General features: G+C 35.7%; 5 protein-coding genes across 5 annotated transcripts; 4 read left to right on the forward strand and 1 right to left on the reverse strand.

The window, feature by feature from the left end:
- Positions 1-743: 743 nt before the first annotated feature.
- Positions 744-1337, forward strand: LOC18027121 (mavicyanin). The gene has a single exon (XM_006410162.1). It carries the CDS (start codon positions 744-746, stop codon positions 1335-1337), a length of 594 nt encoding a protein of 197 aa, XP_006410225.1.
- A 2352-nt stretch (positions 1338-3689) lies between these two features.
- On the forward strand, positions 3690-4292 carry LOC18027122 (mavicyanin). The gene has a single exon (XM_006410163.1). It carries the CDS (start codon positions 3690-3692, stop codon positions 4290-4292), a length of 603 nt encoding a protein of 200 aa, XP_006410226.1.
- A 1885-nt stretch (positions 4293-6177) lies between these two features.
- On the forward strand, positions 6178-6771 carry LOC18027123 (mavicyanin). The gene has a single exon (XM_006410164.1). It carries the CDS (start codon positions 6178-6180, stop codon positions 6769-6771), a length of 594 nt encoding a protein of 197 aa, XP_006410227.1.
- Positions 6772-7889: 1118 nt separating this feature from the next.
- LOC18027124 (mavicyanin) lies at positions 7890-8510 on the forward strand. The gene has a single exon (XM_006410165.1). It carries the CDS (start codon positions 7890-7892, stop codon positions 8508-8510), a length of 621 nt encoding a protein of 206 aa, XP_006410228.1.
- Positions 8511-8800: 290 nt separating this feature from the next.
- Positions 8801-14776, reverse strand: LOC18027125 (GTP-binding protein TypA/BipA homolog). The gene is made up of 18 exons (XM_024148057.1): positions 14383-14776; positions 13849-13923; positions 13280-13430; positions 13092-13160; positions 12824-12996; positions 12197-12334; positions 11983-12108; positions 11740-11838; positions 11354-11474; positions 11165-11228; positions 10609-10788; positions 10437-10510; positions 10055-10104; positions 9748-9834; positions 9599-9649; positions 9425-9508; positions 9230-9280; positions 8801-9130 (listed from the first exon to the last, which is right to left on the reverse strand). The coding sequence occupies exons 1-18, from the start codon at positions 14722-14724 to the stop codon at positions 9047-9049; spliced, it is 2019 nt and encodes a 672-aa protein (XP_024003825.1). The 5' UTR covers positions 14725-14776; the 3' UTR covers positions 8801-9046.
- Positions 14777-15190: the final 414 nt, after the last annotated feature.

Consider the following 15190-nt stretch of genomic DNA (forward strand, 5'->3'; position numbering starts at 1 on the left):
TAATTTCTGTTATACTGATTATAAGTGTATAGTTTTTTTCGCTTTGTTAGTTTTATGTTGTTGTTTCTAGGATAACGATAAAGAAATGACTTAAAATTTTGATTACATCCAAAAAAATGAAGTCATAAAACAAGACTATGAATGTTGTATATAAAAAAGAGTTTTATAATTTTTTTAAATCTGTTTTTTGTTTTCTTTTAATCAATATGGTTTTGGTACAATTATTGGTCTTCTTGGTCTTTCTTAGTTTCTGCAAATAAGTATTATTAGTTATTATTTTATTTTTATGTTTTTGTTGATCATATGTTTAACATTGTTGTTATATTTGTGTTTGTTTTAATAATATATATTCGGTAAATTTAATCATCTAACTAATATGATTATTTGATGAAATATTTCCATCCGCGCAAGGCGCGGGCTAAACACCTAATATATAAAAAAATAGAAATATATTGTTAAAAAAAAACAGCAAAAGGAAAAATAAGGAAATTCAGATTAGACACGGTCATTAGGAATATCAATAGACACTAGGAATTATCCAAATCTTCAAATCTCTAATGGAAAAAGGATTTAGCTCGACCGACACCTCAGGCTCTATTATATAAACATCGATGTGCCCTCTCAACTTCTCACAAATCAAACTCAAAACTTTCATCAACCTCTTCCAAAGTTTTTGTTTTCTTTCGCTGCTTAATCAATTCTCTCGTTCCAGAAGCAAATAAAAAAGAACCAAAACATCAATCATGGCTTTGATCAAGAGCAAATCCTTCTTCCTTTTATTGATGATTCTTGTGGCACTTTTGGGAGTTTCTGTTGGAGGAACCGTTCACAAAGTCGGTAACTCAAAAGGATGGACCATGATGGGCGTGGACTACGAAGCTTGGGCTTCTTCAAGAACTTTTCAAGTTGGAGACTCTTTGGTCTTCGAATACAACAACGAGTACCACGACGTCACTCAAGTCACTCCCAACGATTTCGAGCTCTGTGAACCATCTAACCCGTTAGCCACATACCAAACCGGTTCTGACATGGTCAAACTAACCAAACCGGGAGTTCAAAACTTCATATGCGGAGTTCCTGGTCACTGCGACGTTGGACAAAAGCTTCAAATCCACGTCTTACCAGCCTCGTTGGGTCCCGTTGCAGCTCCCGTTCCTAGACCGGTCCGATCACCAAGCTCTCTCTCGTCTCCACCGTTGGCTGATTCACCGGTTAATAATGCTCCACAGTATCAGATGGGACCATCACCAGCTCCACATAGCTCAGCTTCAACCTCTCGTGTTTGGATCGGATTCTGCTCCGTATTTCTTTTACTTTCTCTTATCTTCTTTGTTTGATAGAGTTACGTACGTTTTGTTTCCTTTTGATTCCACTTCTTACTTTATCCTACGTACGCCGTTTGAGACTTTGAGTTGTAGTTTTTTTTTTGTTCCTTTAATGCTTTTGTTTACTTCAAATCTTCAACATTATAAATGGAGTCAGTTTTATTTTTTTTCTTGTGCTCATTTAATTTATGTACTTTCTTGCACTTTAGCAGCCGAGAAATTAGTCAGCTGAATTGGAGTCTATAATATATATATGACTATATGAGACATCGTAAAAGTGATTATCATTTGTAAATTGTCAGATGTAAGGTCTTTATTAAAAAATGTGGGATCTTAACACCTATCTTATACCTTATATCCATATATTTATGATTCAAGACTACTATTATTCAATTTTCCTTATTTGTTTAATAACGATATTGCACTGATCATCAATATTACGATATTGAACAATGAACGAGATGGGTTCTGTGTTTTCGCATTAATATGACCTTCATTAGGTTGCGATGTAGCAATGTCATTTTTTGTTCTTCAAGTGAGTTTTAAATTTATGTTTTTTGATTGTGGTTCTTTTGTCTTCTTCTGCTAAACAAATTTAAAGTTGGAAGCTTCAGAACATGGGGTCGTAGAAATGATAATTGAAGAAGAAGAGGTGCTCATTATAATCTGTGCAAGATACCAACTTTTTTTTTTTTTCAAAAACATAGCTTCTGAGTTCTGATAACCTTTAGCTTAGCTGCTAAAAGTTGTGACTGTTTAATAGAAAAGTCAACATCATTACAAAATTTAGGATGTTTAAACAAAAGTTGCTATTGAGTATTCAAGGCTTTGTGACAGAGGTACCAAATGATCTCGATATTTCAGCCTTGCTTTACTTGGTTTTTTATTTTATTTTGAAAGAAGATATATTTCTATATAATCACTGAAATAATTTCTTTTCAGTTTTATTCAGACCAAAAAAAGAAATATGCATAGTCTTATAGATAAGGTATACGAAGAACGACATTTATCAATGTTTTCGGATTGGTGTGATCAAATAAACGATAATATAGGTTAAAGTAATTTTTATTTTAAATTGTAGTTACATGAAAACTATCATTTTTTCCCCAAAGTTGATCATTATTTTCATACGAGATTTTAAAAGCTAAGAATGTTCATTGAGGGAAGCGTGTTAAGATCCCACATTAACTTTACATGATATCACTAATAGATTACTTAGGTATCTTATAAACTTCCACAATCAATGTGAAATTCTAACAAGTGCTTTCTCTAAAGACGATATGTTATATTTATGCCGAACTAAGAGAATACGATGTAGAAAAGAAAAATATGGGAATTTTTGGTTATACAACTTTAACAAAAATCTTCCTAAAAGATTATTCGGAAACTTTTGCTCAGTCGGGAACAAGCCTAGCCTTGATTTGGCCAATAATGTTAGTTACACTGTTGATAAGCTTATGAGCTCTCTATCCTCCATCTAGAACGTTACGTCGTTACGTAGTGTCTACATAAGACGTACAAATACCATTGATGTTTTTTTTTTTGGGTATATACCATTGATGTTATTTCCTTTTTTTCTTCTATTTTTAATCTTATTGACACTCCTAATTTGATACGTGATTGAGCAGTGATTGTAATATGCAAGAGAAAAGTAAAAGGAATATAACACATTAAAATATAGACAAATCTTAGAAAGGAAAGGATTGATAACAATATTTTAACTTGTTTCGATTTCAAATTTATCTTTTCGATTTCAAATTTATCTTATCGGTACCGATATCAAAATTTACATAAAGTTATGAAATATAGATATTGTTAAATCGGGAGATTTATCTGTGTTATTTGATATTAATTTAGTACTATATCTGAAGATAAGTTCTTTTATTTACAGCGTTCTTATGGGGAAATTCTAGTAGGTTAAATAAATTAAAAAGGGAAAATCAACCAAAACACGAGGCAAATCAGTTAAGTATAATAACCATTAAACAAACAAAAGAAAACAAAAATGAAGATGAAAACGAAATATACAAAAAGAAAAAAAAATTAGAAAAAGGAAATCAAAAGTAGACAATGTCCCTTGTATGATTCTAATATGTAGCTCTCATATATGGAAAACGGGAAGATAGGACCTAAACAAAACATCAGTCGGCAAAAAGAAATAGGAAAATCTTCAAACCCTAATAATGGGAAAAGGATTAAGCTAAAACGATACTTGGGGCTCTATATAAACATCTTAGTGCCCTCTCAACATCTCACAAATCAAACCCAAAACTTCATAAATCTCTTCCAAACTCGTTTGCTTAATTTGCTCTGCTGCTTAATTCTCTCGTTCAAGAAACAAACGAAGAACAAAACATATCAACCATGGCTTTGATCAAGAGCAAATCCTTCTTCACTTTTTTGATGATTCTTGTGGCACTTTTGGGAGTTGCTGTTGGAGGAACCGTTCACAAAGTCGGTGACTCGAACGGATGGACCATGATGGGCGTGGACTACGAAGCTTGGGCCTCTTCAAGAACTTTTCAAGTTGGAGACTCGTTGGTCTTCGAATACAACAACGAGTACCACGACGTCACTCAAGTCACTCTCAATGATTTCGAGCTCTGTGAACCGTCTAACTCGCTAGCCACATACCAAACCGGTTCTGACATGGTCAAACTAACCAAACCGGGAGTCCAAAACTTTATATGCGGAGTTCCTGGTCACTGCGACGTAGGTCAAAAACTTCAAATCCACGTCTTACCAGCCTCGTTGGGTCCCGTTGCAGCTCCCGTTCCTAGACCGGTCCGATCACCAAGCTCCTTCTCGCCTCCTTCACCGTCTCCGTTGGCTTATTCACCGGTTAATAATGCTCCACAGTATCAGATGGGACAATCACCAGCTCCACATAGCTCAGCTTCAAGCTCTCGTATTTGGATAGGATTATGCTCCCTATTTCTTTTGCTTTCTCTTATCGTCTTTAGTTGATAGAGTTACGCACGTTTTGTTTCCTTTTGGTTCCACTTCTTACTTTTATCCTACGTACGTGGTTTGAGACTTTGAGTTGTAGTTTTTTGTTTGCTCCTTTAGAGCTTTTGTACTTCAACATCATAAATGGAGTCAGTTTTATTTTTTTTCTTGTGCTCATTTAATTTATGTACTTTCTTGCACTTTCGCAGCCGAGAAATTAGTCAGCTGTGAGTCCATAGTATATGACTATATTTGAGACATCGGAAAAGTGATTATCATTTGTAAATTGTCAGATGTAAGGTCTTTATTAAAAAAAATTATGGGATCTTAACACCTATCTTATGCCTTATATCCATATATTTATGATTCAAGACTATACTATTAAAGAAGATAGGTGTTATTACTATTAAAGAAGATATGTTTCTATAAAATCATTGAAATAATTTATCCTCAGTTTTATCCAGACCAAAAAAAAGAAGTTTACATAGTCTTATAGATAAGGTCTACGAAGAACGACATTTATCAATGCTTTAGGATTGGTGTGATCAAATCAACGATAATATAGGTTAAAGTGATTTGAACTTTAAATAGTAGTCACACGACGACCATCATTTTTTACCCCCAAAGTGGCAAAGTTGATCATCATTTTCATACGAGTCGTTGAAAGCTAATAATCTTCGTACCAATATTTTGAGGGAGAGTGTTAAGATCTCATATTAATTAACTTAACATGGTATCACTATTCACTAATAGATTACTTAAGTCTCTTAGAAACTTTCACAATCAATGTGAGATTCTAACAACGTGCTTTCTCTAAAGACGTTATGTTATATTTATGTGGAACTAAGAAAAGACAATGTATAAAATAGGGTGGATTTTTTTAGTTATAGATTAGGCAACTTCAACAAAAATCTTCCTAAAAGATTATTCGGAAACTTTTGGTCAGTCGGGAACAAGCCTAGCCTTGATTTGGCCAGTAATGTTAGTTACACCATGACAAGTTTATGAGCTCTCTATCCTCCATCTAGTACGTTACGTAGTGTCTACATAAGACGTAAATACCATTAATGTTTTTTTTTTTTGGGTAAATACCATTGATGTTATTTCTTTTCTTTTTTTGGTCGAATCGTTGATATTATAATTTTGTTCTATTTTTCATTTTATTGACACTCCTAATTTGATGCGTGATTGAGCAGTGATTGTAATAATATGCAAGAGAAAATTAAAAGGAATATAACACGCATTAAAATATATAGAGAAATTTTAGAAATTAGGAAAGGATTGATAACAATATTTTAACTTGTTTAGATTTCAAATTTATCTTTTGATATGGTATTTGGTAAGGACCGATACCGAAATTTACATCAATAAAAGTTATGAAGGTTTATCTAGGTTATTTGATATTAATTAAGTACTAATGTATATCTATTTTATTTACAGCGTTCTAAGGGGGCAATTCTAGTAGGTTAAATAAAGTAAAAAGGAAAATCAACCAAAACACGAGGCAAATCAGGTAAGTATAACCATTAAACAAACAAAAGAAAACAAAAATCAATATGAAAATGAAATATACAAAAAGAAAAAAAAAATAAAAAAAGGAAATCAAAAGTAGACAAGGTCCCTTGTATTATTCTAATTTGTATCTATATGGAAAACGGGAACAAAGGACCTAAACAAATTAACAAAAACATCAGTCGGCTAAAAGAATAAGGAAAATCTTCAAACCCTAATAATGGGAAAAGGATTAAGCTAAAACGATACTTGGGGGTTACATCTTAGTGCCCTCTCAACATCTCACAAATCAAACCTAAAACTTCATAAATCTCTTCCAAACTCGTTTGCTTAATTTGCTGCTGCTCAATTCTCTAGTCCCAGAAACAAAAAGAAGAACAAAACATCAACCATGGCTTTGATCAAAAGCAAATCCTTCTTCACTTTTTTGATGATTCTTGTGGCACTTTTGGGAACTGCCGTGGGAGGAACAGTTCACAAAGTCGGTGACTCAAAAGGATGGACCATGATGGGCGTGGACTACGAGGCTTGGGCTTCTTCAAGAACGTTTAAAGTCGGAGACTCTTTGGTCTTCGAATACAACAACGAGTACCACGACGTCACTCAAGTCACTCCCAACGATTTCGAGCTCTGTGAACCATCTAACCCGTTAGCGACATACCAAACCGGTTCTGACATGATCAAACTAACCAAACCGGGAGTTCAAAACTTCATATGCGGAGTTCCTGGTCACTGCGACGTTGGACAAAAGCTTCAAATCCACGTCTTACCAGCCTCGTTGGGTCCCGTTGCAGCTCCCGTTCCTAGACCGGTCCGATCACCAAGCTCTCTCTCGTCTCCACCGTTGGCTGATTCACCGGTTAATAATGCTCCACAGTATCAGATGGGACCATCACCAGCTCCACATAGCTCAGCTTCAACCTCTCGTGTTTGGATCGGATTCTGCTCCCTATTTCTTTTGCTTTCTCTTATCGTCTTTGTTTGATAGATTCACACACGTTTTGTTTCCTTTTATCAGACGTACGTCGTTTGAAGACTTGGAGTTGTAGTTTTTTTTGTTTCTTTAGTGATTTTGTTTACTTCAACATCATAAATGGAGTCAAATTCTTTTTTTTCCTTTCTTAATTATGCTCATTTAAATTATGTACTTTCTTGCACTTTAGCAGCCGATAAATTAGTCAGCTGAATTGGAGTCCATAGTATACGAGACTTTATTTGTAAATTGTCAAATTCAAAGTTTTTATTAAATAGTGATTACAGCACTAACATACGTACAATCTGCAGTATGTATATGCATGTTTTCATATAAACTATTACAAAAATAAATGATAGGGGAATCAAACAAATTTTTCTTCTCCCGGATAATTTGAGTATTATAATAATAATATGTACGCGACTCAATTTTTGCTACAAACAATGCATACTAGCGTACTCAAGATATGTTTAAAGCGTGCCAAATTGCCTGGCCACTATATATCTGGATGTGGGTTTCATGTCGACCCCAAAACTTGCGTTATATTTTCTCTTTCAATATATGAATAATATGCAGAAACAAACCAAAACCATGATAGGTACCTAAAAACGTGAAACAGATTTCATGTATACTTCTTTTACAGAAAATATCCACATCACCATTGAAACAAAAACAAACGAAAAAAAAAACAAAAAAAGTATCACATCAACTTATATACTTCTTTTACACCAAATATAAAATTTTATAATGTTAGTGTTAGCTATAAAAATAAATCTATTTCTGCTTATAGTTAATTTCTTTTATTTGAGCAATTAATTTATATTCCTAATAGATATATATGTGTGAAAGAATAAAAATGTTAAAAAACAAAAATTCACTAATTATTATTGAATATCCGACATTATTATTATTATCAAACATTATTATTATCAAACATTATTATAATTAATTGAAATTACAATCCTAAAAGGAAAAGGATTATTTGAAGCCTCTATCTAGGTACGTATCTATATAAACAACACAAACAAATCTAAACAATTTCCTCACAAAACTAACCTATATCGATCTCTTTTTCTCATTGTGTTATTCTACCTGATTAAGCTCGATCAAGGGAATAATCAGCATCGATCATGAAGAACACAAACATCATGAGTTTGTTAATTGTGGTATTGTCACTAATCGGATTAGCTAGTGCTTCATCCTTTTACGAAGTTGGAGACGCCAACGGATGGACGTCAACGATGGGCGTTGACTATTACAAGACATGGTGTTCTTCAAAGACTTTCTACGTTGGTGATGCTCTCATCTTTCAGTACGACAAGGATCTCAACAATGTGATGGAAGTGAGCTTCAAAGATTATGAGTCGTGCAACCCTAGTTCCCCTCTGGCTACATATCATTCCGAGTATGAACCGGTTCTCCTTAACCGAACCGGCCACTTTTACTTCTTATGCGGTGTGCCTGGTCACTGCGAATCTGGTCAAAAGCTTCACGTCCTGGTCTTGCCTGCCTCTCTACAGAATACTCCCATAGTTCAACCAAACAACCCTTCTTCATCTTCTAACCCTAAACCTAGTCCTACTAATCCTAACCCTTCTCCTTCGCCTCCATTAGAGGATCCTCTTGAGGTTCTTCCAGTAGATGCTGCAACGATTGCAATGCTTCCTTACAATGCGGTCTCAGGCCCTTGTGTGTGGAGCAGTTTTAGCATGCTCTCCTTCATTCTTCTTCAAACCCTAGTTTTTCTTTAAGGATTTTTTAATTTTTTTTTTTTAGGATTATGTTCGTTTTTTAAGGGTTATTTGGGGGATCTAAAAGTAGATTATTTTTTGTTTATTATTGCTTATACTAGAATGCTTATTGGTGTTTGATTTTATTTTCCATTATGGATTATTTATCTCCTTATAATCTCAAATCTTTTTTTTATTGTTGGCATAATCTCAAACTCCTGATATATTGAAACTCGTGTATATCACTTATAAATTGGGAATACTATAACTCAATAGTCAAGACATGTGTGTCATTAAATAGACACACGGCCACCCACAAAACTTTCTTTATAACGATAAATCCGCTGGTACACAATGATAATATAATATCGGGATGGATCTATCTTCTTTTTGTAATGGAAGAATGCATCTTCTTGCGTATAAGTTATGAATCTATATAATATGAATGTTCCTCGTACATATTCAATAGTTTTCTTTTTGTAAGATTGTGTGACAAGAAAGAGAGCCGGAACCAAACGAGCTTTACTAATAAAAACCGGAAAATTAAGTATGGAAGGTTACTCTTTGGCTCGTTTGCTCAAGGATTTGCGCTTGTTAACGTCTAGACATCTCTTCCTCAACCGAATCGTCTTTGGAGTAACCTGAACACATTAAATCCAGTAAATACAAAAGAAGCCAGAACAAGAGTTTTGTTATGGTTCATGATTGGCCGGATTTGCGATTAGCAATGAGCATTGTACCTCAATTAGTTCATCTGAGGCAACGTATCCTATAGCTTCCTCAAGTGTCATCTGAATCGAAAAGAATTAAAGAAAATATCTCAATACAGGTCAAAACACCAACACAAAGAGCAAGAAAGTTTAGTCATCAAGAAGCGATTTTATTATCTCTATAGATGATGTGAAAAAAGATGGGGTAGAGAAAAGGGTACATACGTGGCGAGGTGGAGATAGCTTCACATTTTCATCATTGTTAGCAGAGCGAATGTTGGTAAGTTGTTTGGCCTTAACCGGGTTAACCTGTAGTATGCAATGCAAGTGAGCCCATGGGATTTAAGTCAATTATTTGTGATTTTTCAAGTATGAAAAGGGGGAGTTGAATCAACTCACATCAAGATCTGTATCTCGTGAGTGCTCACCAATAATCATGCCATCGTATGACTGTTAACAAAGACAGAAAAACAGAAGAAGATGCAGCATTAGCAAGGATCAAACGCACGAGGACCACATAAATGTTATCGTATTTAGAAAGTTCTCACGTCCAGCCCTGGAGCCACAAAAAGGATTCCACGAGCTTCCAAACCCATCAGGGAATGAGCTGTAATAGTGCCAAATCCCATCGATACCTGGTTCATCAAGAAATATGAATTTTAATTATAACTTACGAGTGGAGACACAACTTTTAGGAAAGAAAGACGTCAAGTAAAAAGGGATCTCTCTTATTCAACAACCAGCCATAAGACAACGAGCCTCATAGCTATACATCAGATGGTGATGTATTGAGATACCGAAAGGATATTGACTCCTCAAAGCCATACACTAGAGAAAGGTTAGCCATAAACGTACCAATACTCCTTTCCTAACATTGCCAAGTGGACCTCGGTACTTTTCATACTCTGTAGTAATGAAATACACAATAGTTATTGACTGGAGAAGAGAGTGACAAAAAGAAATTGGATATCGTAGACGTTTCTAATAATCAATTATTGTAGTGGGAAAAGCAGCAATACGTTTGCATATGTGATTAACCCTCTTTCGACAGGAAAACTAATGACATCTGAAGCTGAAGCCTTAAGAAATATATGCAAGAAATATTGTTTTATGTAGATCATCGCTTTATCAAAGATGACTCACCTGAACTGATGCCTAGGAAAGAAGAAGACAACAAAGAAAAGAAAGGAGAAAAAGGGTCTGGAGAGGCAGAGAAAAGAGTAGAGAAGCTGCATACTTAGGAAAGCACGATGCATGAATCCAGTTCCACGGGTGTCGCTGCTAAATACACATCTGTACCCAACCAAACCTCTGTAGAACGCAAGTATCCCTTGGTTAAATTTCTTCAAAGCATATTACTGAATGATTTTAATGAAAGTAGTTTAAGTAACTGAAGTTGCTAAACAAACCTTGAAGGACAAGTTAATGACAGCCTCGTCCTACCATCATTTCCAGGGACAGGACACATATCAATAACTTCAGCCCGCCTATGGGAGAGAGCTTCCATCACTAATCCTACGTGCTCTTCATTAATCTCAATAGTCACCTCTTCAATAGGTTCAAGCCTTTGTCCATTTTCAGTTTTGTACCTGAATCAGATAGTAGAAACGCACAGAAATCAGAAGAAGACCAACATAAAGTTTTTAGAAAGTAATCCCTAGAAGATAAATAATAGACTAGCTTACGTACAAGTGTAGTAGTATCTGCACAGAAATCAAATAACTTGGAAAAAAACAAGAGAACTCTTCTACTGCTTTATGAAACAAATGGTAAGACACTTTTCTTTAAAACCCGCAGAAGAAACATATAGCGTTAGCTTAAAGTAAGAGTAACATGACAGCAACAAGTTAAGCCTCTACAACTACCGACATAAATTATCCACTATAACTATATCCAACTCTAACTATATGGTTGATATAGTATGTGGGCAACTAATGCAACACAAATGAAAAGGATGAAACTCACATGACTTTAGGTGGTGAGACCGAGAGCTCAAAACCTTCCCGTCTCATATTCTCAATCAAGATACCTGTTAGACACGACAGAGATTAATTCACCTGGCACAGAGAAATAGATACAATCAAATGTTCTGACGTAATTATTTCAATCTTTACAGGTGAAGAAACACTGAGCACAAATTGGAAAAGCACAAACCAAGTTGAAGTTCTCCTCTCCCTTGGACTTCAAATGACTCTGACATGCCTGGAATCACGTTTATGGCAAGATTTGTTTCAGCTTCTGCCATTAACCGGTCCCCAATTCTCCCTCCAGTTAACTGCATGCATATTAGCAATAGCTTATCAACATGTGCCAGATCGAGTGATCCAGTGGTCTACAACCGAACGCAACATTTCTTCATATATTGCTTAGGAGGTTCAAATCAACTCATACTGCTAGCAACATATAGGTGAATTCAGATGAAACAATGCAGCAGCACAAAGGTATATCCGAAGCTGCTTCAAGTTTAAACCAGAGTACAGTGGCTAGAGCTACAACTTGTTGATAAAATTTAAAACATTGTTGCTAAAATTAAAACATACGTGGGTGCCATCCCGACCAGCCAGAGGAGAGTCATTGACACCAAACGTCATAGAAATTGTTGGTGGATCCAGCTCAACAGAAGGGAGTGCAGTTGTAACCTGCACGACCCCAAAAATAAGATACCCAATCAAGCTGCTTAATTTTCAAATAGGGCAATATAATTTGAGAGGTGGTGATAAATGTAAAACTCACGTATATATTTTCTAAAAATTAATTAGGGACGTAGTCTACTCGGATATTACCTCTGTACTAGCTACCGTGTGACCTATTGATGGAGCTGTCAAACCAGCCATACAGATTATATCACCAGCTCCTGCGGCGTCAATTGAAACTATGCTCGTTCCTTTCTTTTTCATTAGCTTCACAACCTATGAGAAAGATGTTTGTATCTGCTTAGATGAGGTATCGATGTTTACAAACACGGCCGACCAAGTATTAAGCAATATACAGACAAACCTTTGCTTCCTCTATTTTCTCAGAGCCAGAATCAGTATTCCGTAGTCCATTGACTTTGTCGCCAACACGGACAACTCCAGAAGTTACTCTTCCAGTTAATATTCGTCCGAGATAGGAGTCCTTCTCCATCATTGAAACCTGGAGTTCAGAAACGAAAACACTAGTAAAATTTCATTGCCAGTGGCTTAAGCAGTTCAAATATCTCTTTTCCTCAAAATAAAGGTTACAAACTTATGAATATCTTCCAATCTTGGCATATTACCTACAGAGCAATTTTACATTCATAATAGGAAAGCTGAAGGTCACAAAACACTGAATTATCCAAAAAAAAATCCAGCCGATGTCTTTGTTTTTAAGGGAAAAACTTTTAAAAATACTATCTATATGAAGCATTTAAGTTAAACAGGTGATCTATATGAAACACTACTTTGGGACGCCTAACAAAAATCATGTGAACTGTGTTAGTCTATCTCAGCAATAATTAGGAAACACAACTTAATGATCACCTACTTAACACAATTTAATGATCAGCTACTTGATATAGGACAATAGAAGAAATGAACGAAATTGCATAAACAAAATTTGCCCCCCCATGTTCAAAATTCATTATTCGGAGTTTTAAATTACCAGCATCAGGAATGGGTCATCAAGGTTTGCTTTTGGTGGTTGAACATGTCTTACTACAGCATCAAGTAACTGTGACATATTCCTCGCATCTGCAGGAGGTTCTTTGGTGAAGGTAGAGGATGTCCACCCTTCTTTTGCGGAGGCATAGAGAACAGGAAACTCTAGTTGTTCCTCTAAAAGTGGAGACCGAAATATTGATTTAGTCAACAATGATAGGATACATGTGTAAATGAATTAGAATACATATAAACACTGATATACTAATTACCTGTAGCACCAAGGTTTGCAAAGAGATCAAACACCAAACTCTCCACTTCATCACACCTCTCTTCCGAAACTGACAGCGACGTAGGAAGCATTCCAAATAAAAAAAAACATAAAAGGATAAGAAAATCTTTACAAAATATAACAGACAAACAAGTCTTGACTGATAGAGGAAGTGAATGAAACGCATACCTGAAGGTCGATCTACCTTGTTTAAGAGAAGAATAGGGCGTAGCCCATACTTCAAGGCCTTGGCAAGAACAAACTTTGTCTGTGCAAGAGGGCCTTCTCCAGCATCGACGACTAATATAGCTCCTTCAACCATACCAACAACTCGTTCGACCTACATTTCAAATACAGAATAGTCACAAATATATCGCCTATATTCTACTCCAACGAATGTACTAATGCTCGAGGACAAACTCATGCTTAATTTTTCAGATAGCAAAACTATCACCACGACTATGAGTAGGTATTGAAAATTTCTATTGCATCTATCTCATTGCCACTTAGGAAAAAGTAAGTGAATTGAGATGCCAGCCAGTAACTTACTTCAAGAGTTATAGAAAGAAAGCCTAAACTTTTTAACAACTATCAACTTCTATTGTCAAAGTAAAAACAGTGTTCCTACTGGGATCTATATCGGCTCGTGGAATATATACAGATCCGATATGCCACACTGATGAGTTAAGAGCATGAGAATCACTACTAATACGCTAAAATACGCTAAAAGTAACCATTTATAGGGATGAGCCACATACCTCACCACCAAAATCTGCGTGACCAGGTGTGTCTACCATGTTAAGTTCGTTGTCCTTCCAAAATATGGATGTAACCTGTCGGAAAGTTACACATAAACTTCCAACTGTTACGTTACAAGGTAATAATCAACAAGCAATCAATATACAATAGAAAACGACTCAAAGTCTTCACAGACAAAAGAACCGAACGAAAAAGGAAATAAAAGGAGAAATTAGTCAAATTGGGGAAAAAAAAAATAGAAATTCTTCGGCTTTGTTACAGTCTCGATGAGGATTCAAATTACCACTCTATACACAGAACCATTTTCAAAGTGTGAAGTAACACTTAGCTCTACCAAACAGACGAAATGAGATACCTTAATAAACAAGGAATCAATATACAATAGAAAATGACTCAAAGTCTTCACAGAAAAAAGAACAGAACGACAAAAGAAAGAAAATGAGAAATTGGGCAATCACTCATTTTCAAAGTGTGAAGTAACAATTAGCTCTAATTTCGATCAAAGTAGACTGAAATTCAACAAAATGAGAAACCTTTGAAGAAATAGTGATCCCTCGCTCGCGCTCGAGGTTAATGGAATCCATGGCACGCTCGTGTGGAATATCGGCTCCACACTGACGGAGAAGCCGGTCCATGAGCGTCGTCTTGCCGTGATCGACATGAGCAATCACAGCCACGTTCCGGAGACGATTTGGGTCTAGCGAGCTGCTGGGAGCTCCGGGGACAGCCGTAGAAGCTGTGGCGGAGGAGAAGGCGCGTAAGGACGAAAGAGTGTGTCCGAATTTGAGATAGGAAGATTTGTAAGTTGATGTATGAGAAGAGAGCGATCTTCGAGTGGTGTTTGACCAGAGAGATCGAATCAGAGGACCCGCCATCTCTCTCTCTCTCTCTTCACGAAATGTGTCTGATAGGGTTTTACAAGATCTAAAATCTCTGCCCGAAAGAAGGCAAAGGGTTTTTGTTTTATTGTTATTTTCAAAGTAAGCTACAAACTCTTTTAAATTTCCATTATTCGCCGCTTTATTTTAATTTAGCTCTACTACTCCCATACGATGATAAAAACCAGGCCTTGTGTCTTTGTCAAGATAAATTGGAATTTGGCTCAGCTAGATGTCTCTAATGGTTCTTTTAATGGTTATATAGATGAGAAGATTTTAATGAGTGTATACCAGTTTTTTTTTGGCAGTTCGGCTAAATCAGAATATAGAGCTTTGGCTCTTGGATTTTGTGAACTGGTTTGGACTATTTGTAATCTCGAAGAATTTTAAGCTTTTGTATTCTGATTCTTCTTGTGTGCTCTACCGCGAAAATAATGTAACTCTTTATATTGCTTGAAAACAT

Source organism: Eutrema salsugineum, unplaced genomic scaffold (genome assembly GCF_000478725.1).
Source record: "Eutrema salsugineum unplaced genomic scaffold, Eutsalg1_0 scaffold_10, whole genome shotgun sequence".
Lineage (NCBI taxonomy): Eukaryota > Viridiplantae > Streptophyta > Magnoliopsida > Brassicales > Brassicaceae > Eutrema > Eutrema salsugineum.